At 41.9% G+C, this 27,429-nt stretch overlaps 2 protein-coding genes and 1 long non-coding RNA gene across 8 annotated transcripts in view; 1 reads left to right on the top strand and 2 right to left on the bottom strand.

Annotated features, from left to right (window-relative positions):
- grid2 (glutamate receptor, ionotropic, delta 2) overlaps positions 1 to 27,429 on the top strand; it is a 555,291-nt gene that overhangs the window by 123,489 nt on the left and 404,373 nt on the right. The window lies entirely within an intron of this gene.
- LOC309718769 (uncharacterized protein) lies at positions 636 to 6,375 on the bottom strand. The gene is made up of 2 exons (XM_082554316.1): positions 913 to 6,375; positions 636 to 765 (listed from the first exon to the last, which is right to left on the bottom strand). The coding sequence occupies exon 1, from the start codon at positions 6,083 to 6,085 to the stop codon at positions 1,151 to 1,153; it is 4,935 nt and encodes a 1,644-aa protein (XP_082410442.1). The 5' UTR covers positions 6,086 to 6,375; the 3' UTR covers positions 636 to 765; positions 913 to 1,150.
- LOC309718770 lies at positions 6,415 to 7,489 on the bottom strand. The gene is made up of 3 exons (XR_014280072.1): positions 7,325 to 7,489; positions 6,596 to 7,177; positions 6,415 to 6,462 (listed from the first exon to the last, which is right to left on the bottom strand). It is a non-coding gene; the product is annotated as an uncharacterized lncRNA (long non-coding RNA).

Raw genomic sequence — 27,429 nt, 5'->3', positions numbered from 1 at the left:
TCAGACATAAACCAAGTTTAGGTGTATTTTATTTTACAATAACTCGTAGTGTGTGCTAACTAGCATGACAGAGTTTCTATACTGCTGAGCGGATGTCGTGCTAAATAACAGCAGTGCGTTTAAGCTTGATCAGCTGTTGTTAGAATTTATTTAATATTAATTTCTAGTATCAGCTGATGTTTGCTGGAGCCACAGCTGTAAAAGCTGCTGGTCGTGATATCGGTTTGGTTATCTGGTGAGAGGGAAACATGAAGATGAAACCAGGAGATGTTCTTACTGAATCATCAGAGCTGAACAGGTGATGGAGAAACAGGTTTACCTTTTAGGTGACATGAATGAGTTGAAGGGAAGTTATGAACTGTTTCTGAGAGACAAATAACACCAGGATCCTTTTTTATGTAGCTGACAGCTGGTAACTGTGCAGGGGCGGATCTAGCAAAGTTTTGCCAGGGGCCCAGGTAGGGCATTAACAGGGAAAGGGGGGCACAAAGAAATACTTTTCTTTCTTATTGTCATTTAAAATGTCTCGCTTTTAACAAATATTTATCTGAATCTTACAACAAACGTATTCATCTGATGTAAAATGTGTAGAAATCCATTATTGTACATAGGAATTTATTTTAGGGTCCCTGTACTGTTGCACCCAATGTGACCCAGTGTCCTATATTGAGATTCACAGCCAGCTAAACTCTCTCTTGCATCACTTCCTCCAAGGAACAGGCACGTGTTGTATTTGGACAGGATTTAATGCAAAAAAGTGTGAAACTGAAATGATACAGAATACAGAAATGTCACATAAACATTAGCTTGGGTTGAACTTAAGTAGACATATAAAACACATCAAAAGTTTCCAAATCACTTCAATAATGTCATATACCCTCTCTTAAAGGTAAACACAATTAAGAAACTTACTCATATTGCCACTCAAAGGGATTTAACGGAGTGGATGGCTTTGGATCAGAGGAAAACACACCATGTCTTGCTTCACTCATGAGCAAACACTTCCTATCACCCTTCTTTTAGTGACTAATTGGCTCAACATAGCAAACTGTGCAAACCTGCGCCCCCTATAGGCCTGGAGAAATAACATACAAACAGTTCCAGTACACTCCCCGCCTGGCATTATTTTAAGATTGCCACTAGACCCTATTTACACATGAGACCAATCTCTCAGAAGAAGGATACAGTCCGAAATGGGTCTACAGAATGTCTTTGCAATCTTGTCGCGTGTCACCTTCACTTCCATCTTTCTGACAACTCCATCTCTGCTTGGAAGTGTCTTCACGATGACACCCATAGGCCACTCATTTCTTTTTAGTTGCTTGTCCTTCAGAAGAACAACGTCTCCTTCCTTCAAGTTTGGTTTGCTGCGCTGCCATTTCTGACGACCTTGGAGCATGTGGAGGTACTCCCTCTGCCACCTGGCCCAGAATGTGACGGCAAGGGCTTGAACTCTCTTCCACTGCCGTGTATATATGTCGGCCTTGGTGAATTCCCCAGGTGGAGTTGGAATCGGATCGAACTTCTGGGTGAGCAGAGCTGAGGGGGTCAGGATTAAGGGAGCGTCTGGATCCGAGGAAACGGGTACAAGTGGCCTTGCGTTGATAATAGCCATGACTTCCGCCATTAACGTTGTCAGGACCTCGTGAGTTAGAGTAGGGTTTCCTGCTTGTAGGAGCATTGAGTCCAGGATGCGTCGTGAGATGCCTATCATACGCTCCCAGGCGCCACCCATGTGAGATGAGTGAGGAGCATTAAACACCCAGGAACACCTCTGCTTGCGTAGGTAGTCATCCACACTTGTATCACCAGGTTTTGGGGAATGCAACTTTAGGTCCTTGGAGGCACCAATGAAATTGGTTCCGCAATCTGACCTCAACTGTTTGGCAGGGCCTCTGATCGCAAAGAACCTGCGAAGAGCATTGATGAAACTGGAAGAGCTGAGAGTTTCAATCACTTCAATATGAACAGCCCGTGTAGACATGCAAGTGAACAAGACTGCCCATCTCTTACTGTTTGCATGACCACCTTTGGTGCGGCGTGTTGAAACCTCCCACGGTCCAAATACATCGAGGCCAACATAAGAGAATGGGGGGTCCGTCTGAAGGCGTTCGGCAGGTAAGTTAGACATGATTTGCTGCTCTGTTCTACCTCGAAGCTTTCTGCAGGTGACACATTTGTGGATTACACTGCTGATAGACCTCTTAGAACCAACTACCCATAAGCCACTTGCTCTCACAGCCCCCTCAGTGAAGTGTCTTCCTTGGTGCTGGGTGGCTTCATGGTGATGTCGAATGAGCAGTGTTGCAATGTGATGCTTCCCTGGTATCAGAAGAGGGTTAGCCTGATGACTCGGCAAGCCAGACTCTGCAAGTCGACCTCCTACTCGCAATAAGTTTTTGCCATCGACGATGGGATGAAGTTTGTGAAGAGCACTGTTGCGAGGTAAGTCTCGTTTCGCCATGATGCATTTTATTTCTTCTGCATAGGCTTCACGCTGGACACACCTGATGATTGTGTGCTCTGCTTCATATAACGCTTCATCTGTGAGACTAGCCTTACAAAGATGCCAGCCGCTACAGGCACCACCATCTTTAGACTTGAAACTGTGGGAGATGTGGCGAAGGTAGGCCACCGCTTGGACAAGGGAAGTCCATTTTGAGAATCTTTCAAAGCGTGATGAACCCAAGGCACCTGGAGCAGTTGTGGTCACAAGCACATTGACGTTACGTCGAATTTCAATGTCCGACTCTGGATCGACGAGTTCAAATGGACCCTTTTCTGGGGAGAGAGTCTCGTGATTAAGAAGAAATGCTGGGCCGTACAACCATGAAGTACCAGAGAGTTTGTCTGCTGGTACAGACCGAGAGCCATGATCGGCAGGATTGTGCTCTGATGGGACGTATCTCCATTGATCTGGTAGGGAAGACTGCTTGATTCTCTGTACACGATTGTTCACATATACATGGAATCTTCTGTTTTGATTGTTAATGTATCCTAACACCACTTTACTGTCAGTGTAGAATGTTGTCTTGTCAATCTTTACGTTTAGTTCTACTGTGAGAAGCTCTGACATCTCCACAGCAAGCACTGCAGCGCACAGCTCTAATCGAGGAATGGTCGGTTCTGGTACAGGAGCTAGTTTGGCCTTACCCATAACGAATCCGACCTCACTGTGCCTATCTTCATGTGTGACCTTCAGGTAAGCTACCGCAGCGATGGCTTTCACTGAAGCGTCTGAGAAAACACAAAGTTCGATGAATGTGGCTTGTGAGATGGAGAACGTGACGTAGGGGCGGGGAATGTGCAGGTTTGTGAGACTTCGTAGCGAGTCATGCCACCTTCTCCAGCCGTCGTACATGTCTTGGGGTAAGGAACTGTCCCACTCAAGGTTGCCGCTGGAGAGCTCTCTGAGAAGAAGTCTGCCTTTGATGGTTACAGGTGCAAGCAAACCAAGAGGGTCAAACAAGCTGTTCACTGTTGAGAGTACGCCCCGGCGAGTGAAGGGTTTTTGCTCTTGTGGAACGTGGAATGTGAACGTGTCTGTTGTGGGGTTCCAACTTACCCCCAAGCTGCGCTGGACTGGAAGCTCATCTGTTGTTAAATCGAGATCTTTGATATCTTTGGCCCTATCCTCAGGGGGGAATGCACTCACCACTTCCACTTTATTGGAAGCAATCTTGTGGAGACGTAGATTTGAGAGGGCAAGCATTTTCTGAGTTCTCTGTAGGACATCAACAGCCTCAGCTGCAGTTGGGAAAGACTTTAATGCGTCATCGACATAGAAGTTGTGCTCTACGAAGTCTCGGGCATCAGTTCCATACTCGCTTTCTGCTTCCCTTGCTGCCAGTCTCAGCCCGTAAATTGCCACTGCAGGGGAAGGACTGTTACCAAAGACATGCACCCTCATTCTGTAGTCTACTACGTCTTTGCCAAGGTCGTTGTCTTTGTACCAAAGAAAGCGAAGGTAGTCTCTGTGGTCTTCTTGGACCACAAAGCAGTAGAACATTTGTTCAATGTCAGCTGTGACTGCGACTGGTTCTTTCCTGAAGCGAAGCAGCACACCCAAAAGTGTGTTGTTCAGGTCCGGGCCAGAAAGCAGCACCTCATTGAGGCACACTCCATCAAACTGTGCACTCGAATCAAACACAACGCGTATCTTCCCTGGCTTTTGGGGATGGTACACACCAAAAATGGGGAGATACCAGTTCTCTTTGTCTCTATTGGGAGGTGGTGCGAGCTCTGCATGTTGGTTATCTAGCATTTTCTGCATGAATTCCACAAAATGTGTTTTCATTTCTGGTTTCTTGTCGAGCGTACGTCGTAACGACATCAGCCGTTGGTAGGCGTAGGACCGGTTATCCGGGAGTTTGCGTCTGGGGGTTCGGAACGGGAGTGGTGCAACCCAGCTGTTTGTATTGTCCTTGAAGAAGCCTGCCATCTTTTTCAAAAAGATTACATCTTCAGCTGAATGAGCAAGGTGGTTGTCGTTGCTGGTGTGACAAAACACAGAGTCTCCCAAATTCTCAGCCGTGGGCTTTTGGTGTGAGAGAGCAGATGGCGGTTGACTGGAGATGGCTTTGGTTTGGCTCAGACTGAAGTCCTCCTTTACACTAAGGTGACTGTCGCAGGGAGTGAGATAGCTTGGGCGCCCATTGTCCAATACATAGGTTTTCAGAACATTCACTTTACTTGGCTTGTGGGCATTACCAAGACACACATCGCCAATGATAACCCAGCCCAGGTCAAGCTTCTGTGCAAATGGGTCATTATCTCTGCCATTGATTTGCTCCCTCACTTTGTGAACTCTCAGAAGGTTGCGTCCTATCAGCAACAGAATGTCTGCACTTGGGTCGAGAGGTGGTATTTGAGCAGCTATTGCTTTCAGGTGCGGGTGGTGTAAAGCAGCTTCTGCAGTTGGCACCTCTTCCCTGTTGTTGGGGATGGCATTGCACTCAATGAGCGCGGGGAGAGGGAAACTCATTTTTCCATCTAATGACTCAACCATGTAGCCACATGCTCTTCTACCAGTCGTGTGTGTTACACCACTACAAGTTTTCAGCATGTATGGTTCAGGTGTGGTTTGTATGTTAAATATGTCAAAAAACTCTGTCTTTGCAAGTGACTGGTTACTTTGATCGTCAATTATTGCATACATCCTTCTGGCGTTGTCTCGCTGACCCTTGGGATAGACTTGCACTAAGCAAACCTTAGAACAGGATCTCCCTGTGATTTTATTTCCACATACCTCTGTGCATGTGGCAGTAACATCCGGGGCTTGTGGATTTGCTTGCTCCCCGCCGTGCACTTCAGGAGATGAAGGAGGTCTGAGCATTTGCTGTGTTGGGGCAGGATGAAGAGCTGCCAGGTGTTTCTCACTATTGCACTCTTCACACTTAATCATGACTGTACAGTCTTTGGCTTGGTGGCCGGTGGAAGCAAGGCAGCGGTAACAAATGCTATTGTCTCTGAGGAACCTCTTCCTCTGCTCAAGCAGCATAGCTCTAAAGCCCCTGCATCTTTTGAGTGGGTGGGGTTTGTGATGTATGGGGCACTGTCTTTCAATGTCTTCGTCTGCTTTTTTTACCTTTGATCCCTCTGATGATATGTCCATCTTGTGCACTGTAACCGATGACCTTTGGTTGTGGTTACTTAACGGTTTTTCTTTTCTGTAGCTGGACATGTGGTTGGCATAGGAAAGAGTCGTGTTGAAAGGTGTGGTAAAGCTTGGATCATTCCTTGCTTTTGCTTGACGTTTCACAAATTCGACAAAGAATGAGAATGGTGGGAAGCTAACATTGTGGTCTTCTTTAAACTTTGACCCTACCATTGTCCACTTCTCTTGAAGATGGAAGGGCAGCTTCTCCACAATTGGATGTACTCCCCTAGCTGTGTCGAGGTAACTTAAACCAGGCAAATAACCATCTAGCTTTGCAGCTTGGAGTTCACACAGCAGATCTGATAGGTCGCGAAGCTTGTGTGGTTCTTTACTGGAGAGCTTTGGAAAGTCTCGTATTCGGGCAAACAGGGAGTTTTCTATTGCTTCTGGTGAGCCGTAACATTCCTCTAGTCTCAACCATATCATGTTCAGACCGGCAGGTGGATGCTTTATGTTGACTGCTTTTAATCTCTTGGCGTGTTCAGAAGACTCTGGGCCTAACCACTTAATGAGTAGGTTGATTTCTTCAGTGGCTGTTAGACCAAGGTCCCTAACAGTGCTCTGGAATGTGGCTTTCCAACTAAGGTAATTTTCTGGCTTGTCGTCAAATTTAGACAGCCCTCCAGTTATTAGCTGACTCTTGGCTAAGAATCTGGCGAGGTCGCTTGCTATGGTGTCTGCATTATCATTTGAGCTTAATCCGTGCTGCAGTTGTAATGCATCATGGAGAGTCTGTGGACTTACATCTCTTTGTAGTCGTCTCTCTGCCCCATCTTGTGGCATGAATGAGTACTGCACTGGCTCTTGTTTGGGACAAAGAGGTGTGTACATTACTGGTTGTTTGGATTGTTCATTCTGATATTTACTGTCATCATGGTGAGATGTAATGTCTGGAACCAGGTCAGTGTGGCTGTGTTTATTTATGTATTCACTCACTTTTTGCTCTGGGGTTACTTGTAGGGGTGACAATGGCCACTCTTCCCCTGATTCAGCTTTGTCAAATTGAGCTGCTGCTGACTCCATTACCTCTGCTTTAGCCAAGGCTGCATCTGCTTCCTTTTGGAGGTTGATTACATCCAGAGTTGCTTCTAGACGGGCCTTTTCTACTTTAATGTTCATCTCCTTCTCAGCGTAAGCTAATCTGGCTTTTGCTGCTTGAGCTTCTGCTTGTGCCCGCGCTGCTGCCATACTGGCTCGGGTTGATGCTGACAACCTGCTTGAACATGCTGCAGATGATCTAACAGTCAGTTTTCCTGAAGACTTTGAGGACCTTCTTGAGCGAGTGGACCTTGCTTCCTCGTCGTTTTGACCTTCAGCCTCTGATTTCTCCATGTTAGAGTAGATCTATCACTCGACGTCCCTCGCAGAGCGCTATGATTTCACTGTACTGTTGCACCCAATGTGACCCAGTGTCCTATATTGAGATTCACAGCCAGCTAAACTCTCTCTTGCATCACTTCCTCCAAGGAACAGGCACGTGTTGTATTTGGACAGGATTTAATGCAAAAAAGTGTGAAACTGAAATGATACAGAATACAGAAATGTCACATAAACATTAGCTTGGGTTGAACTTAAGTAGACATATAAAACACATCAAAAGTTTCCAAATCACTTCAATAATGTCATATACCCTCTCTTAAAGGTAAACACAATTAAGAAACTTACTCATATTGCCACTCAAAGGGATTTAACGGAGTGGATGGCTTTGGATCAGAGGAAAACACACCATGTCTTGCTTCACTCATGAGCAAACACTTCCTATCACCCTTCTTTTAGTGACTAATTGGCTCAACATAGCAAACTGTGCAAACCTGCGCCCCCTATAGGCCTGGAGAAATAACATACAAACAGTTCCAGTACAGTCCCATCATAATTTCGTCAGAAGTAGCTAAGTACTGTATATGATGCCAGTATTTTCCCACATTTTCTAGATACTGTACCAGTACTGTGTGTAAAATGCCCTCAAAAAGTCAATTAAGTTTTATTCTTTCTCACCTGTCTTTCTATCTCCTTTCACTTTTTAAAGGTTTATTGATGTGGCAAATGAATGGTTTATGAAAATATATCTAAATCTGTCATCAGTAATCAGTAATGATCATGTCTCACCTCTAGTCTTCTCTGTCTTAATTTCAGGTTTTCACCATATGCTGTAGATAGTTCAGGAGGTTAACTCGACCAAGCAGTCTACTTTCGGGTACTGTTTAGAATACCAGAATAGGGAGGATGGTGTAGGTTTAAGTTTATTAGACTGATACATATATACCAACAAGACAGTGTACATCACTGTGACAACAGCGTTTGTTGGTGGGCCGGTCTCTAGTCAAAATGCCCGGGCCAATTTTTTGTCCCAGTCCAGCCCTGCTTGGGCTGCTCCCTTGTAACAAGGGGTCTCCATAGCGAGTAGCTCCACATGTTTGATTTGGCGGCGTTTCACACAGATGCTCTTCCTGACACCACTCCAAAAGGGATTTGTGTCTCTGGTTGGAATTCAATCAGCAACCTTTTCTTGTCACTAGTGATTGTATACTATAAGTAAATAAACAGTCCTCTATAGATGTCTTTAGTTTTTTTGTCCACTCTCTTAACTGCTCACCGAACTCAACTTGGAGTGTGGCTGGAGTCTGTCCCAGCTGTCACAGGCAGGGTACACTCTGGATGGGTTTCCAGTCCATTACAGAGCTTTAGATTAACCCAACACACACTTCTTTGGACTGTGAAAGGAATCCAGGAAAAAAAAAAGGGGGGGGGGGGGGATTAAATGAGCTAGGTCCAAAAACAATGTTTCAACATGGGACATGAGCATGAGCCTCCTGGTTAAAGGTCCTGTGTTTAATCTGCACTGCCACCTTGCCCCTGCCCTTCCAGTGGGGACTTCATTTAAATTTATTCCGCCTCACTAAGAGCACATTGGTAATTTTGAAAACACCCTCTTTGTCATCATGCAAACACACTTACATGTTGTTTCTGGAGTCCTTGACAACTGGTGCATCTGAGGACATATTCCACAGTTATCTAGTTCCCTGTGGTACACTATCTGCAAAATAGGAAGAATACAAACTAAGTTCCCAGATAAGATAAGATAAGATAAGACTTTATTGATCCCACAACGGGGAAATTTTTGCGCCACCTCAGCTCAGGTACAGATATATGAAGGAAATACAAAAATACAATTAAGTACAATCAATGAAAAAAAGTAAGATAATACACTATATACAATGGTAGCATACACAGTATGTGATTATGGATATAGTTGGAAATATGGAAGACATAAACTATATAGCTTGGAAGGTCATGGAAGGTCCATTATGCATGAAGTGGTGACCATGGATGCTCAGTGTCCAGTGACTTATGACATCGTGATTGAGGAGTTATAGAGTCTAACTGCTGTTGGGATGAATGATCTGCGAAAGTGCTCCTTCCTGCAGCGAGGGTGTTTCAGTCTCTGACTAAAGGAGCTGCTCAGCCCACTTACATACTCATGCAGTGGGTGATGTGGGTTGTTCATGATGGATGTCAGCTTTACTAACATCCTCCCCTCACCAACCACCTCCACAGACTCCAGGGGACATCCCAGCACGGAGCTAGACCTCCGCACCAGTTTGTCAATCCTGCTCCTGTCCCTGTCCGTGCATCCACTCCCCCAGCAGGCCACTGCATAGAAAAGGGAAGATGCTACCACAGTGTCATAGAATGTCCTGCAGACTCCGAAGGACCTCAGTCTCCTCAGCAGGTGGAGTCGACTCTGGCCCTTCTTATACAGGACGTCTGTATTTGTAGTCCAGTCCAGTTTATTGTTGAGGCGAACACCCAGGTACTTATAAGAGTCCACTATCTCAATGTCTTTCCCTTGGATGTTCACCGGTGTTGTAGGGGGTGACTTCCTCCTGAAGTCTATGATCATCTCCTTTATCTTGCCGGCGTTGATTTGAAGTACGTTGGTCTCACACCAGCCAACAAAGTCACTGATGACCCCCCTGTATTCCTGATCATTCCCGTCTGATACGCATCCAATGATGGCTGTATCATCTGAGAACTTCTGTAGATGGCAATTGTCCGAATTATAACAGAAGTCTGAAGTGTAAAGGCTGAACAGGAAGGGTGAGAGAACCGTGCCCTGTGGTGCCCCCGTGCTGCAGATTACCACCTCGGACACACAGTCATGGAGCCTCACATACTGTGGTCTGTTGGTAAGGTAGTCGATGGTCCATGCAGTCAGCTGTTTGCCTACTCCGGCTCCCTCCAGCTTCCCTCTCAGTAGTGCAGGTTGGATGGTGTTGAAAGCACTGGAGAAGTCAAAAAACATGATCCTCACAGTGCTCCCCACCTGCTCTAAGTGAGAGAGGGATCGGTGTACTAGGTAGATGACAGCGTCATCCACCCCAATTCCAGAACGGTAGGCAAACTGCAGGGGATCCAACACTGAGCCCACCAGTGGCTGAAGGTAGTGCAGGATGAGCCTTTCCATGGTCTTCATCAGATGAGAAGTCAAGGCAACAGGCCTGAAGTGGTTGGGCTCCCGGGGGTGTGCGATTTTTGGCACCGGAACCACACAGGAAGTCTTCCACAGTTCAGGTCCAACATTGTCACCCCCTATGTAGCCGGTGTATCAGAGAAACTCAGGAGAGTTTTCTCCAAGCATGACATCCCGGTGCATTTCAGACTCAGCAACACGCTCAGACAAAAACTGGTTCACCCGAAAGACAAAACGCCAAAACACAAACTTAACAATGTGGTGTATGCTGTACAGTGCAGCGAGGAATGCTCAGACCTCTACATTGGAGAGACCAAACAGCCACTTCACAAGCGCATGGCACAACACAGAAGAGCCACCTCCACAGGACAAGAATCAGCAGTCCATCTGCATCTTAAGGATAAAGGACACTCTTTCGAGGATGCCAATGTTCACATTTTGGACAGAGAGGACAGATGGTTTGAAAGAGGAGTGAAAGAAGCCATCTATGTCCACTGTGAGTGACCATCTTTGAACAGAAGCGGGGGTTTACGACACCAACTCTCTGCCATCTATAATCCAGTTTTGAGATCCCTTCCCAGACGCCTTAACGCCCACTCACATCCTGGGCCATCTGATCTCAGGAATTCGCATGATAAGGTGGGGCCAGGTTTCACAATGAACACACCCGAAACTCTGGCTGATTGGGACCCACACCCAGTTTCACACCTTGGCTCAGGCGATTAGCGGATCATCAGGGGGTCCTTTTGTCCCTCTGTGGGGGGTTACTCCCACTAGGTTTATATCTGGGACTCTCCACCATTTGACCTTAGAACTGAAGAAGCTTCTCGGATGAGAGGTGAAACGTCTTCAAGCAACTTAAAGAAGTCCAGACGCTTTTCTTTGCAAGCTCCTTCGACTACGATGACCTGGATGACTGAGAACCTTCACAGACATTCAAGTCGTTAGCCCACCCCCGGCCAGCAGACACTGTGGCTCCTCCATTGTCCTGGAAATGTCCAGAGATTTGTTTCATGTTCCTCCAGACTTCTCTGACGTTTTTATGTTGGAGTTGGTTTTCCATCTTCCTCCTGAAGCACTCCTTGCCTTCTCGAATCTTGTATTTAAGATCCTTTTGGACTTTCTTAAGTTCCTCCTTGTCTCCCGACCAGAAAGCACTCTTCTTCTTGTTCAGCAGGGCCTTCAGTTCTGGGGTGACCCACGGTTTATTGTTTGAGAAACACTGTGTCTTCTTGGTAGGCACAGTGTTCTCAACACAGAAATTAATGTAGTCCATGATGCAGTGAGTGAGGGCGTCGATTTCCTCACTGTGAGGCTTGCAGAGTTCCTGCCAGTCTGTGCATTCAAAACAGTCTCTTAAGGCCTCAGTGCATTCCTCAGACCACACCCTTATCACCTTCTTCGTGGGGGGGTTCCTCTTCACATAGGAGTGTAGGTGGGGTGGAGAAGGACCAGGTTGTGGTCTGAGTGGCCAAGCGGGGGGAGGGGTGATGCACTGTAAGCCTGCTTTGTGAGATGAGGCATTAAAAAAACACTTAAAATGTATAAAAGGAGAGGAAGTTAAGCCTGTGTTCAGCTTGAAAACATGAAGATGATGCTAATGTGACATATGTCCTGCAGCAGCCAATTGTCACTGCCTAGCATGCAACCTGAGTTCAGGGACTAAATGGGTTGTGACAGCTAAATCCACTGATGTGCAAAGATAGGATTCAGAATTTAATCTAGTAGGACAAAACTTATTGTTGCTGTTGTTTTGTTTTTTTGGCTTGTTTTGTTTTTTTTTTGTCCACACAGAGTAATGGCTAATGATGAAAAAGATGAATAAAACCTAACTGCAGTACATAGAGTACCTATTCAGCTGGTAGTTTTTCAACAAATTGGTAGCAAAAAACATGATCTGAAACCATAATTTAGCTTAATGACCTTCATTCTAACGTTGAGCTTTTATTAAACTAATAAAGGTTAATAAACCTGGTCCTGTAAAATGTGCATTTATCTACTTTTTGCATCTTATTGATCGTTTCATAAGATAAGGTTACAATTTCGGTGAAAGAGTAGAGTTTCTTACAGAAAAAACACTAACTCTAACCCTATATAAAAGAGCAATAAAAACCATCAACCAATAGTTTCAAACTCTGCATAGCTCAGTTGAATAACATCATGTAACAATCACTAAAACACCATAATACGTACACCCATAATGAATAAAAATAAAACGCTTATTAAGAATAAAGAAGGCTAATACCACTACTTGTATCACTGATATGAATGATGTGCATACACAGGAAGCACAAGGCTTTTTTTAAAGTATATTTTAAAATGCTGGGATTCAAGTGATATGTGTAGGAGTGCAAACTCCCAGTGTCAGGAACCACAGCAAGACATTGTTTTAATTTGCCAAAAAAGGGGCAGTTTAATAAATAGTCTAATTTCTGATGCCTTTTTAGTAAACTATTCTTGTCCAGCAAACTTAATATTTTCCTTGAATGATTGGAGAAATTTGTACACAGAGGGGGTTTCTCAGATAGTGTAATTCACCCTAAAGTTCAGTATACACAATATCTCAGTGACCTTTAGTGCAATCTGGATAATTAATGAGTATTGGTACAAATGACCAACAACACAACTAATTGTGAGGTCTCAGTATGTCCTGCATTTAACTTCAGAAGTGCCTTAATTTTTCACATACTCAACAAGGTGCTAGAAACATTCCTCAGAGATTTTGTTGACATGATAGCATCACATAGTTGGTGCAGATTTGTCAGCTGCACATCCATAATGTGAATCTCCCTTTCCACCTAATCCCAAAGGTGCTCTTTTGGGTTGGCATTTGGTGACTGTGGAGGCCATTTGAGTACAGTGAACTCATTATTATAAGGAAACCAGTTTAAGATGATTCCAGCTTTGTGCTATCAGAAGATGGGTACACTGTGGTCATAAAAGAATGGACAGGGATAGTAACAATTCTCAGGTAGGATGTGGCATTAAAAGGATGTTCTATTGGTGCAAAGAAGTACAAAGTGTGGCACGAATATGTCTCCCACACCATTACACCACCACCTGCACCCTGAACTGTTCATAGATGGATGGATCCATGCTTTCATGTTTCTGACACTAGCATTTTTTGGCTAGAATTTTGCATCAGAAATGGAGACTAATCAGATGAGGCAACATTTACACTGTATCCAAGGTCCTATTGTCCAGTTTCCTGTTCTTAGCTGACAGGAGTAGCACCTGGTGTGCCTTTTTGTTGTTAGAGCCCATTTGCTTCAAGGTTTGATGTATTGTACATTTAGAGATGCTCTTTTGTACAGACTGGTTGTAACACGCAGTTATATGAGTTTCTGTACCTTTCCTATCAGTTCAAAGGACACGAGCCATTCTCTTCTGACCTCTGGCATCAAAAAGTTAGTTTTACTCAAAGTTTTACTTTTTCAGATCATTTTCTGTTACTCCTGTTGGAAGATTAGAGATCGGCAATTTCTGAAATACTCACACTAACCCATCTAAAACAAACAACCATCATGACTTCAAAGGCACTTAAATCATCTTTGTTGACCATTTTGATTCTTCAGCTGGTCACCTTGACCATGCCTACGTGCATAAAATGCATTGCATTGCCACCATGTGATTAGCTGATTACATATTTACATTATCAGGCAGTGGATATGTCATGTTTGACAGCAATACACGTTAAGAACAGCAGAACATTGAACATACTACCCTGTAGAGAGGATCAATGATCCGAACTTTGTTAAATACCTGTGTTTAGTAGAAAGGAGGGGCATGGGACCATAACTGGAGCCTTTATCAATTTTACCCTTGGTCTGTTGTTTGCTGGAAGGGGATGTTGGTGTGTAAAGTACATGATGTGTTCAGACATCAGGGCTCAGGAAGCTTGTCACTGTACTCCTCCATGCTGCCGTCATCCAAATGGAACACCATGAGAAGAGAGCACCAGATCTCATCAGTGTTTACCCTTGAATCACTGGAAAGCTGTCCAGGCATGCAGGTGGATTTTCTGTGCTGACAGCAGCACACTCGGTGCCAAGGCAGATGAAACATGTCTGGTGATTACAGAGAGCCAGTGGCGGGGGGGGCAAAGGTAAGTGGAGTGTGACAAAGCCAACCTTGGCTCTCAACATTGTCTTGCTGGTCACTAAAGAAAAATGGATGAGCAGTAGATTGAGTGTCCATTATGAAAGGCCACTTACATAACATACAAATCTGTGGATGAAAAGCATTCACACATGCAAAGATGAGGTGTGAAGCCTAGGAGTCCCGTTAGTGCAACCATGCACTCCAAACCTATGCTATAGTTTACAAGTAGGATCAGGAATTGCAGATTGTTGTACATACACTAAAATATGCAAAAACTACAGTATGATACTCTAAGCAGTGGAATAAAGAATCTGAGATGAGACACAAAGAGAAAGAGAAGCTTGTGCTATAGGTCAAGGTTGACAGACACTGATGTCCTGAATCCCCTTCCCTCTCTGCCTCTCCCTCTCCTTTTACTCATGCGTGCTCTTGCTCAGTTCCTTGCCTCAGCTCTGAGAGATGGTGTGTACAGCATAGCAATGAATTGGTTGCACTCCCCCTGGCCTGGAGAAAGGGCCCCATTAAACTGCATTAAAACACAATAAGGCCTCTGTGTGCACGTGTGTGCGTGTGAGTGCGTGCATGTGCTCGCATGTGTGATTGAAAGCCAATATTTGTCTTCCTTTTGCCCTGCGTTTCATTCTCACTCTTGATTTCTCATCCATTCACTGTCTGGCCTCATGGCACTCTCCCTTCCCTCGTGCCCCTCTCTGTGCCTTAATCTTACGCTGCCCCCCCTCCCCCCGCCATTCGTCAAATCAATATTAAGTATGTTTTTATTTATGAATAATTTTGTTGTTGGCTGCATCCACACCCCATATGGGCAGTGTTTACGCTATAATCACACTTTGTGTACTGGATATGTGTACGCAGGTACAAGTCTTGGGTTTTCTTTTATATTTTGAATTTGTACGCACTTCTCTTTGTGAATGTCTTTGTTAGGTAGCTGCACATGCGTGAACGTGGTCGACTTTAGATCCGCTCCTGTGTATTCAAATGCTAGAGGATTAAGAAGCATGACTTCCAATTTCCAGACACTGCCTCTGTGCCTTTCAACCCCCAGACTTCTAAAACTGGTAAAAAAAAAAAGAGGAAGAAAAAAAGACTTAGAGCAGCTCAGCCCAGCAAATAGCACAACACAGCAATCCAGACTGTAAAGTGGAATGCACGTCGCCACAGGAAAGAAACAAATAAGTGCCCCAAGAGTCGTGGAAAATGTATGAATATAAAAAGCTGATTTCTTCAGATCGTTTCCTTCCCCCTCCTAGACTAATCTGTGTTTTTCCATTGACTGTTTTGTCAGTGCAATGCATAAAGAATATGAACAGTCGCAACAGAATTAGATTTAATCTTCACTATCTTGTCATGCAATTGAATTACGCCCTTTTGTCAGTTTTAATCGGCACTTACAATGACCGCTATTGATCTCTACTAATTAACAGTACATACAGGAAATCAATAAACCAATAGCCAACAACTTTTATCATCTCAAAGTACAGAATATCTATGAAAGTAACACCAGCATACTATGTGAGAAGAATTTCTTCAATAATTACAGAGCACTGCGCTGATTTTCTTTTTTCATCTTGAGAATAAGCCTTGTTAGTCACCTTACCATAAATGTCGTACCCACAGTATCAAAGAGATCTCTCTCCTGTACTTCTTGTATGGGGATCAATGACACTGTCTGATACAGACAATGAAATGCTTTTTTCTTTCTTTTTTTCCAAGCAAGAGAGAACAAAGGCTGCTGTATGGTAATTCTTTGATCTCCGGAAAGCAATGTGCCAGCTTGCATTGCTCAGAGAAGAGGAAAGGTGAAGACGCCCCCTCAATCCAGCCAGAAGCAGAATAACAGCAAGACAGGACAATAAATGTTATAAAAATTATTTTACTTCATGGTTTTTTGCATTCATATTTATTTACATTTTGCATAGCAACTTAACTTCCTTGGAAATAGAGTTGTACTTCCCAGAACTTAAAAAGCACGTACATAATGTGTTCCTAAACCTTCCTTATCCAGTTCTTTTTGACTTGACAAGTATTTCCTGAATCTTTATCCATCTAGCACCATCTATTTTTTTTTTTATTAGATCCTGCTTATTAAGTATTCCAAACATGGAAAGCGCAAGGATGCTTGTTAGTGCTCTGTCCATACAAATTCAGAAAAATCACTGACTGAACATCTAGTTGAGTTATCCAAGGGCATTTGTGACTCATCTTTTTGTGATGCCTTCGATTCATATATTCGAAGCTGAATACACGTATTGCAAGCCTAACTAAATGGAAGGGAACAGAAGGGGAATAGAGACATATGCTGGAAGGCAACCTTTTCTTGCAAGGCAGTCTGTGTTAAGAGACCTGTGTAATACAGAGTGGAAAGTCATGTTCATCGTCTAACCAGTGAGATTTATGTCACTGCAGCAATGACAGAGTTAAGGCTGTTGTTGCATGCCCTAATGGGCACTGCTGTTAAACTGTGTGTCGAGGAAGTACTTTCATAACATATCAAAAATTTAAAATGAACATTTAAATGGTTTCGAGGCAGGGCCTCTGGTATTCGTTTATCAAGTAGCTTGTGAAGAATAAGTTGCTACAGTTTTTGTTACCATTATTTATTTGTTTATTTTTTCATTTATTTATTGGAACAGACTTGATGCCAGAAATTCCCGACACTTTACAAGTTAGGCCTGAAAAAGCAACAATTAATGACAGACTGACAAATATGTGGATTTTATTTGTTGAGTTCTCAGGTCTTTAGATAACCATAAATTGGATGCATACAGGTCCTGGCAAGTGGCACGTGCTATTCTGAGGACGTCTGATGAATATAAAAATAATGAGAACTGTTGATGTGTAGTTTTTAAACATAATTTCAAGCTGGTTCTTTGTATGGTTGGCACAAATGTTTGTGTAACTGCAGCAGAGTGTGTTTTTTGTTTTGTTTTGTTTTGTTTTCCAGTCTGTTGCTGTGCAGTTGTTATATTGACACATTAGATTAAGTTGAAAAGCTGTTTTCAAAGCAAGCTTACCGCGCTGAATAACTAAAAGAATATGGGTCACCATTCTGAGCTTTTTTTTGCATCTTTCTTTTTTTTTTACTAAGCAAGCGTCTTCTTCTTCTTGCTGCTCCTTTTAGGGGTCTCCACAGTTAATCTTCTGCCTTCACACTATCTGTAGCCTTCTCTGTCACACCAAACCCTATGCATGTCCTCCTTCCCTACATCCATGAATCTTCTCTGTGGTCTTCCTCTTTTCCTCCTTCATGGCAGCTCCATATTTAATGTTGTTTGTAGTTACAGAGGCAAGGCTAAGATTGTTTGGGAGGGATAGTGGATAAATTGCACAGCTGGTATTTCTTTTCCCGCTCAAATATAAATATATAAGTATAAGTTACTTTGTTTCCTGCTTTAGTCTCACTCCTTCTTGGACTCCCTTGTTTCTTATCGTTAATAATGGTGCTGTAATTATGCGTCTGCTGTGTTTTCTATTGATTTGTAATGCTAGCTTTGTTAGCTTTACATCTTTTCTATGCAGTTAATAATCTTTTGGGTTGGTCACTTTTTTCTGTCTCTTCTTGCCTCTCTCTGTCTCACCTTGCTGCTTTTCGTCTTGGGAGCCAGAACAAGTCAGATGTTGAATTCTAATGAAGACCAATCATTGTAGCAGTTGGACAAACGTATGATTCACATGTATAGGGAGTTGTCAGTGAAGAGGGGAGCTCACAGATACACCAACAGTTTGATTTCTCTCTATATCTCTTGAGTATTCCCATTAATTACAAGGGCTTCTGAGTCTGCTGTCTCCTCAGTATCTATGTGTCAGTCTTCTCTTTGCCTTGTTTATTTTTCACTTCTGTATGTTTTTGGTCCCTTATGACATGCACACAGTTTTACCTATTATCCCCCTTGTCCCTGTGTTTTTGTTTTCAGTCTCTTTTTTTCTTCTCTTTGTTCTTACCACGCAGCCTCCTTCTTTTCCCTTCTAATCATCATCCAAGTTGTCCTCAGTTTCCCTTGCTTTCATTTCCCACTTTTTCTCTCTGTTCTTTCTTTTGCAGACATGATTCATTTTTACTGTATTTGCTTTCTTTCATCTTCTTTTGTCACCCTGCGCCTCCCTCCAACCCTCCCCCATTGTCTCATGAGAGAAGAGGACCTGGGTGTGAGAATTGTTAGAAGTCTTAATAGCAGTCCTGGACCATCCCCCGGGAACGCTGTGTCTGTTTTCTTTTTCCTTTTTAAAATCGTTTTTACATCATTCCATTTCCTCATCTGTTTCCATCACTCAGTCATTACTGTCTTCTGCCAGCCTGTGATAAATGGTCCTGCAGAGCGCTTCAGGTTATCTGCGTGTGGGTGTGTGTATGCAGGTGTGCATGTGTGCATATATGCACGCCAGTGTGTAAGAGAGGAAATGCATGGTCACTCAGATCCAATAATAGTTATTAGGTTTGACTTATACAAGGGAAAAAACACAGCTGAACTGCATTTGGATTTTCAGATTAAACGCTGCTACACATCTATAAGAGTGTGTAAAAAGCCTATGGAAGAATAAGATTAAGAATATTTAGTATTGGCTGTTTAAAGTCAGATTAAAGTCAATATCTACAAACATACAGGGATGCAAGGATAAAATAACAATGTCATATTTAAAAAATAATAACACTTTAATGTGATAAACTTACAGGTCTGTCATCCGGCAGGCAATAAATAAAGAAAGCAATAATCCATACCACTATTGCTGTTACACAAGGTTACCTTGTTAATAGGAGGTGTTGTGTGTTTGTGCAAATTGATAAATGGCTTTCTTAATTACAATGCTCTGTTTTTTTTCTCAGTGCATTATTTCCATCGTATCCAGGTTTAATAATGAGCAAAATGCCTAGCATTACCATTACAGATGATTATCTCACCAGGGGACACATGAAACTGAGAGAGCAATGCTTCAAAACAAAATTAGCCCGTTTTGTATCCCTAATCCAAGATACATAATGCCAGGCCATGTGTCCATAATGCATGTCTTTATTCCATGTGTCTATGTGTGTTATAAGAAAGCTACACTGATGCTGAAAAAATGCTCCATTGCTTCAGTATACATATGTGTGCAGCCACTGAGAATCAGCTGTTGATTCTGAACACAGTTCAGTAAATTCAGATGCACAGTGAAAATCCAGCATCTGTAGACATCTTTGTGGCAGATGCTGCATAACACAGTGTTGCACTGGTTAACTGAAATCTATTCTCGGGCTATGTTGATTTCATCAGCCACACTGGTTTAGCATGATGGAGACTCACTGTGTGCCCCAGTGGGAGTAGAGGCACGGCGGATCCGGCAATGCCAGTCCAGTGAAGTGCATTGCCACTTTGGTGCCAAAATTTTTTAAGTCTCACATAATCTGCAGCCCACTTGTTTAAGCCTGGTCAACTGTTTAGTGCACTTACAGTGTTGGGAAGGTTACTTTTAAAATGTATTTCATTACAGATTACAGAATACATGCCCCAAAATGTATTCTGTAACATATTCCGTTACGTTACTCAATGACAGTAACGTATTCTGAATACTTTGGATTACTTAATATATTATCATGCTTTTTACAACTACGTGAATGTACTATTGCTGTGATTTATTACTGTTACTGAAGGTCCGAACCGCAGTAAAGGGACCTCTGGCTAATACGTTGGGTTCCGTGTTGGGCTGTAGCCGAAAAGTAGCTTTACTTTGTTGTGTGGAGAGGCGTTGAAAGGCTGCTCCAACGGAACTTATTGTTCCGGAAAACACAAACACAGCGTACAGTCGAGTCTTAATAGCTTACTTAGAACTGGGCTCGTCAGGCACTCTTCTTGGCTGCAGTGGTTATTATTATATTTACATGCTTCCAGCTCCTGTTTCTGCTCGATGACAGCTTGTACTTTTCCACTCGCCTTTTTCTCCCTCCTCGCGCTCACAGACACATAACGAGTATGGCAGTCCATTGTCCCTGCAGCACGGACTACACTGCCCATGATGCTACATTCTTTAGAGCAGTAGCATTCTGTCAGCAATCAGCTTAGCACAAACAAACAAACAAACAAAAGTTCCGCCTGGAACAACAGAACGTAGCTGTCAAACAAAACCAAACAGTCCCGACCTGCCACAATATGAAACAGGAAAGTACCGCCATGTAATCCATTTATCTCAACAAAGTAACTGTATTCTAAATACCACCTTTTAAAACGGTAACTGTAACGGAATACAGTTACTCATATTTTGTATTTTAAATACGTAACAGCGGTACATGTATTCCGTTACTCCCCAACACTGTGCACTTATTGGTTTGTATGAAATCACACAGACTCATTCATTCTCTCTTTTTGTGGAAAGAAAAAGTATACATTTTGTCCAGTTATGAATTTTTATCTGGCTGACTCTCTTTACAGCCAAATGAAAGCAGCAGGTGTCTCTTTCATCAGAAGTCTCATTTTGGAGTGGTGTTTCACACTATCAAGGACCAATTGCAGATCTGCTGGTTAAGTACTGCGCAACGAGCACCAGACTCTGTCCCTGTCGGCTTATTAGGTATTCTAAGCAATGCTCCGCAGTTTCTTCTGGCCATTCGAAGTTGTGTTGAAGTCAGTTACACTGAGAACAGTTTGTGCAGCTGAAAAATTATAGATCAGCTAAAAAAGATAATTTCCCTTTGACAGCCTATTCCTGTCAGTCATGAAGATGTGTGTCTATAATGAGCAGTTACAAAGATTGTTCAGTTGTTAAATTTTGTTGTGCTGCGTCTACAAGCAGTTTATTTGTGGAACATTACTGAGACATGCCCCCAATGCTAAATAAAGATTCCGTACTACACTTTTAATCTCGAAATTAAAAAAAGAAAATGAAAGAAAAATAACATGAAAAAATATAGAGCAGTACTGTGTGTCAAGCGTTTTCAGCTTTACATCACAGAGGCAACAATTCATAGATGTTTGTATGCATGGTTTGCATGGGACTGACATCTTTAAGTCACACTCATGAATTTAAAAGCTAGTGAGATTATTGAACAAAATTAACAAAAGTTACTGGCTTTTGCCTTGTAATCCAAATATAGCGGCCTGTTAGCAGCTAGCAGATTGCAGCTGTACCTTTGCATATTATACGTGTGAATGTGCTCTTTTCTTCTTGGTTGAATCAATTTAAGGTGCCTTAGAGAGAAACTCTAACACTTGAAAAATATCAGGCTCCACAAACCATACCCTTAAGCCACTATATTATTGTGTCCATGTTCCCAGTTGCCAAGATACCACTTACATGTATTCACGTTGAAGAAGTTGGCTTATGTGTTTAAGAGCCCTTGGGTAGCAACCTGCATTTATGTGACCATGGATGCATGAAATGTTTAAATGTAAGGTGGCTGTACACTGTAGGAGGCTACAAGAATGAATAAAAGAAACACCAGGGATTTACTGACAGTAGACAGTGCTTTAAGATTTAGAATTTGTCTATATTTGGCCAGCTTGTTTGCTTTTGGTTGACTTTGGCCTGTGTACTCTCCAGCTTGTACTGCACGTTGGATGAATTGTGTGTCACCAACATTTTCTTTTCCCCTGTGATTAAATAGCTTGACTCTGAAGGGGTAACGGTTAAGCTAGATTTACATTAGAGTAGAGGAGGCTGCTACAAAAGAAGGATCTCCTACTCGATAAATTCTAAACTAAAGCAAAACTGAACTATTCCAGTTTGTGGGTAGATTTAAAGTTAAATATTTCCACACGTCTGTGTAGCTGACCTGACAGTGATGCTGCTGAGCTTTGCTGAGAAACTATTTTAAATACCCATGCTATCAGCATTAGCAGCATGGATCACTGTGATACAAAGCATGCTTTACTGATGTGACAAATGTCACTCATGTCGTATAGTACGTGTTTCCAGGATGTGTGTTGCTATACTTATAGTCATAAACTGTCTCTCCCTGCTGTCAACTTAAAACTAGTACATATGTGAATATTGCTGTGTAGGTGCACTGCAGCTGTACATACTGCACTAGTGATGCTAGCATCAGAAGGTAGATATTACAGTCCGTGGAGATTTATTTATAAGCAATGTTGTTTGAAATGGTTACATCATCCCAGAGGAGTGTGCCTTCAACTGTGAGGTCACACATTAAGGTTATGAGGCTACAATTTAACCTGCACTGTGGTATCATCATTTTGTGACATCCCTCTGCAAGTTGGCAGCTTTTCAACAGGGAGAAGATCCAAAAAATGAGACCCCTTTCATTTCGAATGACCTCGTACTCAGCACTACACTTACTTGAGTCCTTAGCATCCCCAAAGTTTGAAATTAAGAAGATGAACCGTTGTTGAAACAAAGAGGTAAAAAAAAAAAGAAAAGAAACATCCATTACTGAGATATTAAAAAGGAAGAAACTAAAAAAACACATTTACTATAAAATGTTAGATGGAACTACTTCTAGAAATGTCTGTCATTCAGTCTAAAGGAGCCTAGTTTATCCTCATCTTAATCAGTATTTGATAGATATCGCCAAAGGATAATGCAAGACAGTAGAATCAGAATGTGACCAAGAAAAAGTGCAAATAACACAGGCTACTAGCTATGTCTTGTGTTATACTGTCAGCTTATTGGAAACAGGACGTTGAAATTTATGTTGCTGATTATGTCAGGAAATCCAATTTTAGACAGAGGAGGGAAGAGGAAACAGTGGATGATTACAAAGGAGATGTAATGCACAAATAGATAATGGAGAAAAAGGTTGTAAAAAGCAAGAGACAGAGTACACCCAGAATAGTGTAGATGCATTTGGACACTGATGTGTGTAGAACAAAAATAGAAAAAAGAGAGTTCTGTCCAATAATTTCCCTCAAACTCAAAACAAGTGTAGCTTTAAAGTTGATTATAAGGGATTAAGAGCTGTTATATAGTTGTTACCCTTTTAAAATCTTAGTCACAGATTTACAAAAGTATAAACAGAAATCCATTATGTAGATATGATAAGTGCTGAGACAGAAATGGATAATGGCACCAAAGTGGGGACAGTAGGGTCAAGGAAAAACCATGCCAAGAATAAAAAGGACGTAGACGTTTGGTACTTAGGTGTTTATCATGCTATAGCCCACAGTACAACGTTAACATGATCTGTCTTGATAATAAACAGAATTCACTGTTAGGGTTAGGGTTAGGGAATAAGATGTCACGTGTGCATTGTTGCCTGCATCTGTGTGATTTGTTCGTCTTTAGTTTTGTGCAAGCTTCTTTTAGACCAAACAGCTAATAAAACTATTTTCTTCAGCTACTCTCTCTGCTTCCTGTATATGTTTCCAGCACACAACATGTAACTGTGAAAAGACTAAGTCAACTTTAAGGAAGTAAATGAAGTATTCAGTTCCAGCAGGATGCTTAGATGTCATGTCAATGATCTGGATTGGTCAGTTTTGTCAAAGCTCCATGATTAGATGCGCATACAAACAGCTAGATAGATAAGTGGGCAGACAGATAAATGGACAGTGATAAATTAGAAAAGCTTGGCAGACAAGAGAACACGTTTGCAAACAAACAAATGCCTCCATCCACTCATACACACAGACAGACCTATTATGACTGTATCTTATGCAGATCAGCATGTGAAGGCACTGATAGATGTGTGATAGCTTTACCGCCCCCCCCCCCCCCCCCCCCCCATCTCCCCTTAAAATATTTCATATTTCTTATTCAACCTATTAGCTAATTCACAAATCAATATCAGTGAAACTACCTTATAATGGTACGTGAGTAGAAATCCATATCAGTGAAAGGATTTCTAACCAGCATGCATTTTAGTTTGTTTTTCTCAGTCTTGTGGAAAATACAATTTCTACACTTGTCTCTTCCTGATATCAGTCATGGTCTTAACAGTATACGCAAGGATTCAGTATTCAGTATTCAGTATATACAGAACTACTGTGTTTCCATATTTGTCGTATGTTTAGAATCCATTTAGATAACATTTTTAATGTCACTATGTGGCTGGTGCTTTTGAGTGAAATACCCAAATTGCTTTTGTCTTTTACCAAGTACACAGAGCAGAGCTTGCTTGCTACATAAAGGAGTGAATGTATGTTAGATAACTTGCAATGATCGCGTGTGCATCTCATTAGAAGGAGCACAACTTTGTGTGTTTCTGTGAATGGAAGGATAATGAGAGTGTAATGCGCCGGATAGCACCTTGCAGTCACACTTCACAGAAATCAGGATAAACACAGCATGGAGACAAAAACTGAACACCATGTTTTAGATTAAGTACAGAGTCGATACTAAATCTGCTGTATCTATAATAGTCACATTTCTATGTTAGAAAGGCATTTACTCTCATCTTTAGGCTGTTGTTTCTTTTTTTTCTAGTGTGGTCTTTTATTATTTCCAAAGCAGCAGCTCATTTTTTCAGCCACTTGAACTTTTCACTTGTGTCAATGTAGTAAATCGCGCAATGATTCAAAATGTTGTGAGGCTGAAGATCCAAATGCTCCATCTGTGAAAAATGGAAAAGAAAGAAAGGATAGGTGTCTGTTAACATGGCATTACAATATATAAGAATATGTGCATGTGCTCATGCACGTATTCAATAATAAATTTCACACAGCATTTTTGTTTTGCACTTTGATGCTTTTAGTCTGGCTGTGTACAAGCACTTTTCCCTTCTTTGTGAAATCAGTATTCTAATCCAATATACCCACCTTTGATATTTTTATGTGGTGAAGTCAGACAGAATGAGTTAATTTCAATTCCAGCAAAGTGTGTAATCAACCACCATATCATATCTTCATCAATCATGCTTTTTTTTAAAAAAATCCTCCATTAAATGCATATGCACTAAGAAAAGAACAACAATTTACTGATTACACTTACATTGCAACTCAGACCACAGGCAATCTGTTCCTCCACACTGGTGCACCTGTTTCATAAATAGGATGACATTCCTTTTGTTAGTGTTGGGCTGGTAAAGAGAAACACTGAGCATGCCAGACTGTTAGAGGAAAACACTGAGTGGTCTCAGCTATACACTGTGTGGAGCTGTCTGACCTTTCCCTACCACCTGGTCTCTCCTGTCTGCAGTGTATATTAGCTGACTGGCATTGATTCAGGATGTGTTCGCACTCCCCTCCGCTTTCTCTACCCCAATTTCACCTCCTTCCATCTCATACAGATGGGTCAGTCCGTTTGCCCCGCGGTGCTCCTATTCATTGGCAGGTTGTAGTCACAAGTCAGCTGGCTTGTCATTTTTCCTCACAGGGCTGTTATCTCTCTTCCCAGTTCATTGTGATTTCTATGTCCATGTGTCTTGTGGCTGACAATCCTTTTTCACTATCTTTGTTTTTACCTCATGCCAGGTTTGCCCCGCATACACAAAAATGTACTGGAGAGCTCATTGCACTAAAACTGAGGAAAACAAAGCAAAACAAAAACACAAAATAAGCACAAACACATACAAACACACATAAATCTGCATAGCATTTAGAAAAATACTGAGAATATTCAAGTAGCACACAACAGTACTAGCTATATTTCCAGGGGTTGCTAAAAGGTTAGGGACATAACAGGAACATGCTTGTTGTTGAAATAGTTTATGACTTATGAGGTAAATTTCAAAATTAACACACAACCGATTAATAATTATAATAATAATAATAAGACTTATTATTACAGACAGCCTTATCTACATCATTTCCAGACCTCTCAAAAGCCACTTCATTCAGTTTTAACTGTAAATTGAGAAACTGCATGAAGCGTCACATTTGTTTACCCAGAACTACCAAAGAAAACAAAATGATAAATATAACCTGCCTATACTGTTGAGATGAGCAAGACAGTCACTTTTGAGCGACTGCAAAATAAGAGCCACATTCTGCAGAGATTATATATTATCTTGTTACACTTTTCTGGGAAGATCATCCGGATACATGTAGTCATATGTGTCCCAGACCACCTCAACAAGTGGTTTAAGTACTGGATCATAATGTGCTCTAGCAGTTTTTACAAGTGTACTCAGTGGCGTCCAGCTGACATCTGATGTTCAAAAATGAATGAATCCACTGGCTCATGAATTTTTAATTTTTATGGACTTGTGTTTTTTTTCTGTAGTTTTGCATTTTATTTCTTATAAAGACACAATACCCACACTGGTCATTTTATTAAGTGAACCTGTTTAACTGGTTGCTAATACAAATATATAAGTCGTTTAGGCATAAAGGCTTGCTGAAAGATGGCATGCTGAAATTCAGATTGCTCACCAGAATGACAAGAGGATATCTGAATGCACAACATGTCAAACCTTGAAGCAGATGGACTACAACAGCAGAAGACCACAGCGGGCAGCGCTCATGACAGCACAGGAAAATACGGGTACAATTTGCACAAGCTTACCAAAATTGGACAACAGACAAGCAAAAATAAAAAAAATGTTGCCTGGTCTGATGAGTCTCGGTTTCTGTTGTGACATGGACTGGTTCTTATACAGCCATTTGGATGGCAGAATTTGGCATAAACAACATAATAGCATGGATCCATCCTGCCTTGTATTAACGGTTCTGGCTGTTGGGGATTTGAGGGATGTTTTTTTGGCACACTTTGGCTTCCATAATAGCAATTCAGCATTGTTTAAATGCCAAAGCCTACCTCGTTACTGTTGCTGACCATGTCCATCCCATTATGACCACATTGTACTCTTCTCCTGACAGCTGCTTCTAGCGGCACAACGCATCATGTAATTAAACTCAAATCAGCTCAAACTGTTTTTGTGAACATGACGATGAGTTCACTGTACTGAAATAGCCTCCACAGTTACCAGATCCATAGAACACCTTTGGGGCAAATACGGAGCAACTGTGTAATGCTATCGTGTCAATTAGGACCAAAATCTTTGACGAATGTTTCCTAAACCTTCTTGAATCGTTGGCATAAAGAATCAAGGCAGTTCTGACCGTTCAGTAATACTTGTGACCAGTGTTGGTCAAGTTACTTGAAAAAAGTAATCAGTAACTAATTACTGATTACTCCCCCCAAAAAGTAATCCCGTTACTTTACTGATTACTTATTTTCAAAAGTAATTAATTACTTAGTTACTTAGTTACTTTTTAAAAACACGATTTACAACCTGAAGAGGTGATAAAGTGATAGATCTTTCAGCCCAATTCTACTTTTTCTACATAATCCATCATACAAAATGTAATCAAAT

This window comes from Aulonocara stuartgranti (genome assembly GCF_965226115.1).
Source record: "Aulonocara stuartgranti genome assembly, chromosome: 12".
Lineage (NCBI taxonomy): Eukaryota > Metazoa > Chordata > Actinopteri > Cichliformes > Cichlidae > Aulonocara > Aulonocara stuartgranti.
This window is presented reverse-complemented; position numbering and strand designations above follow the sequence as displayed.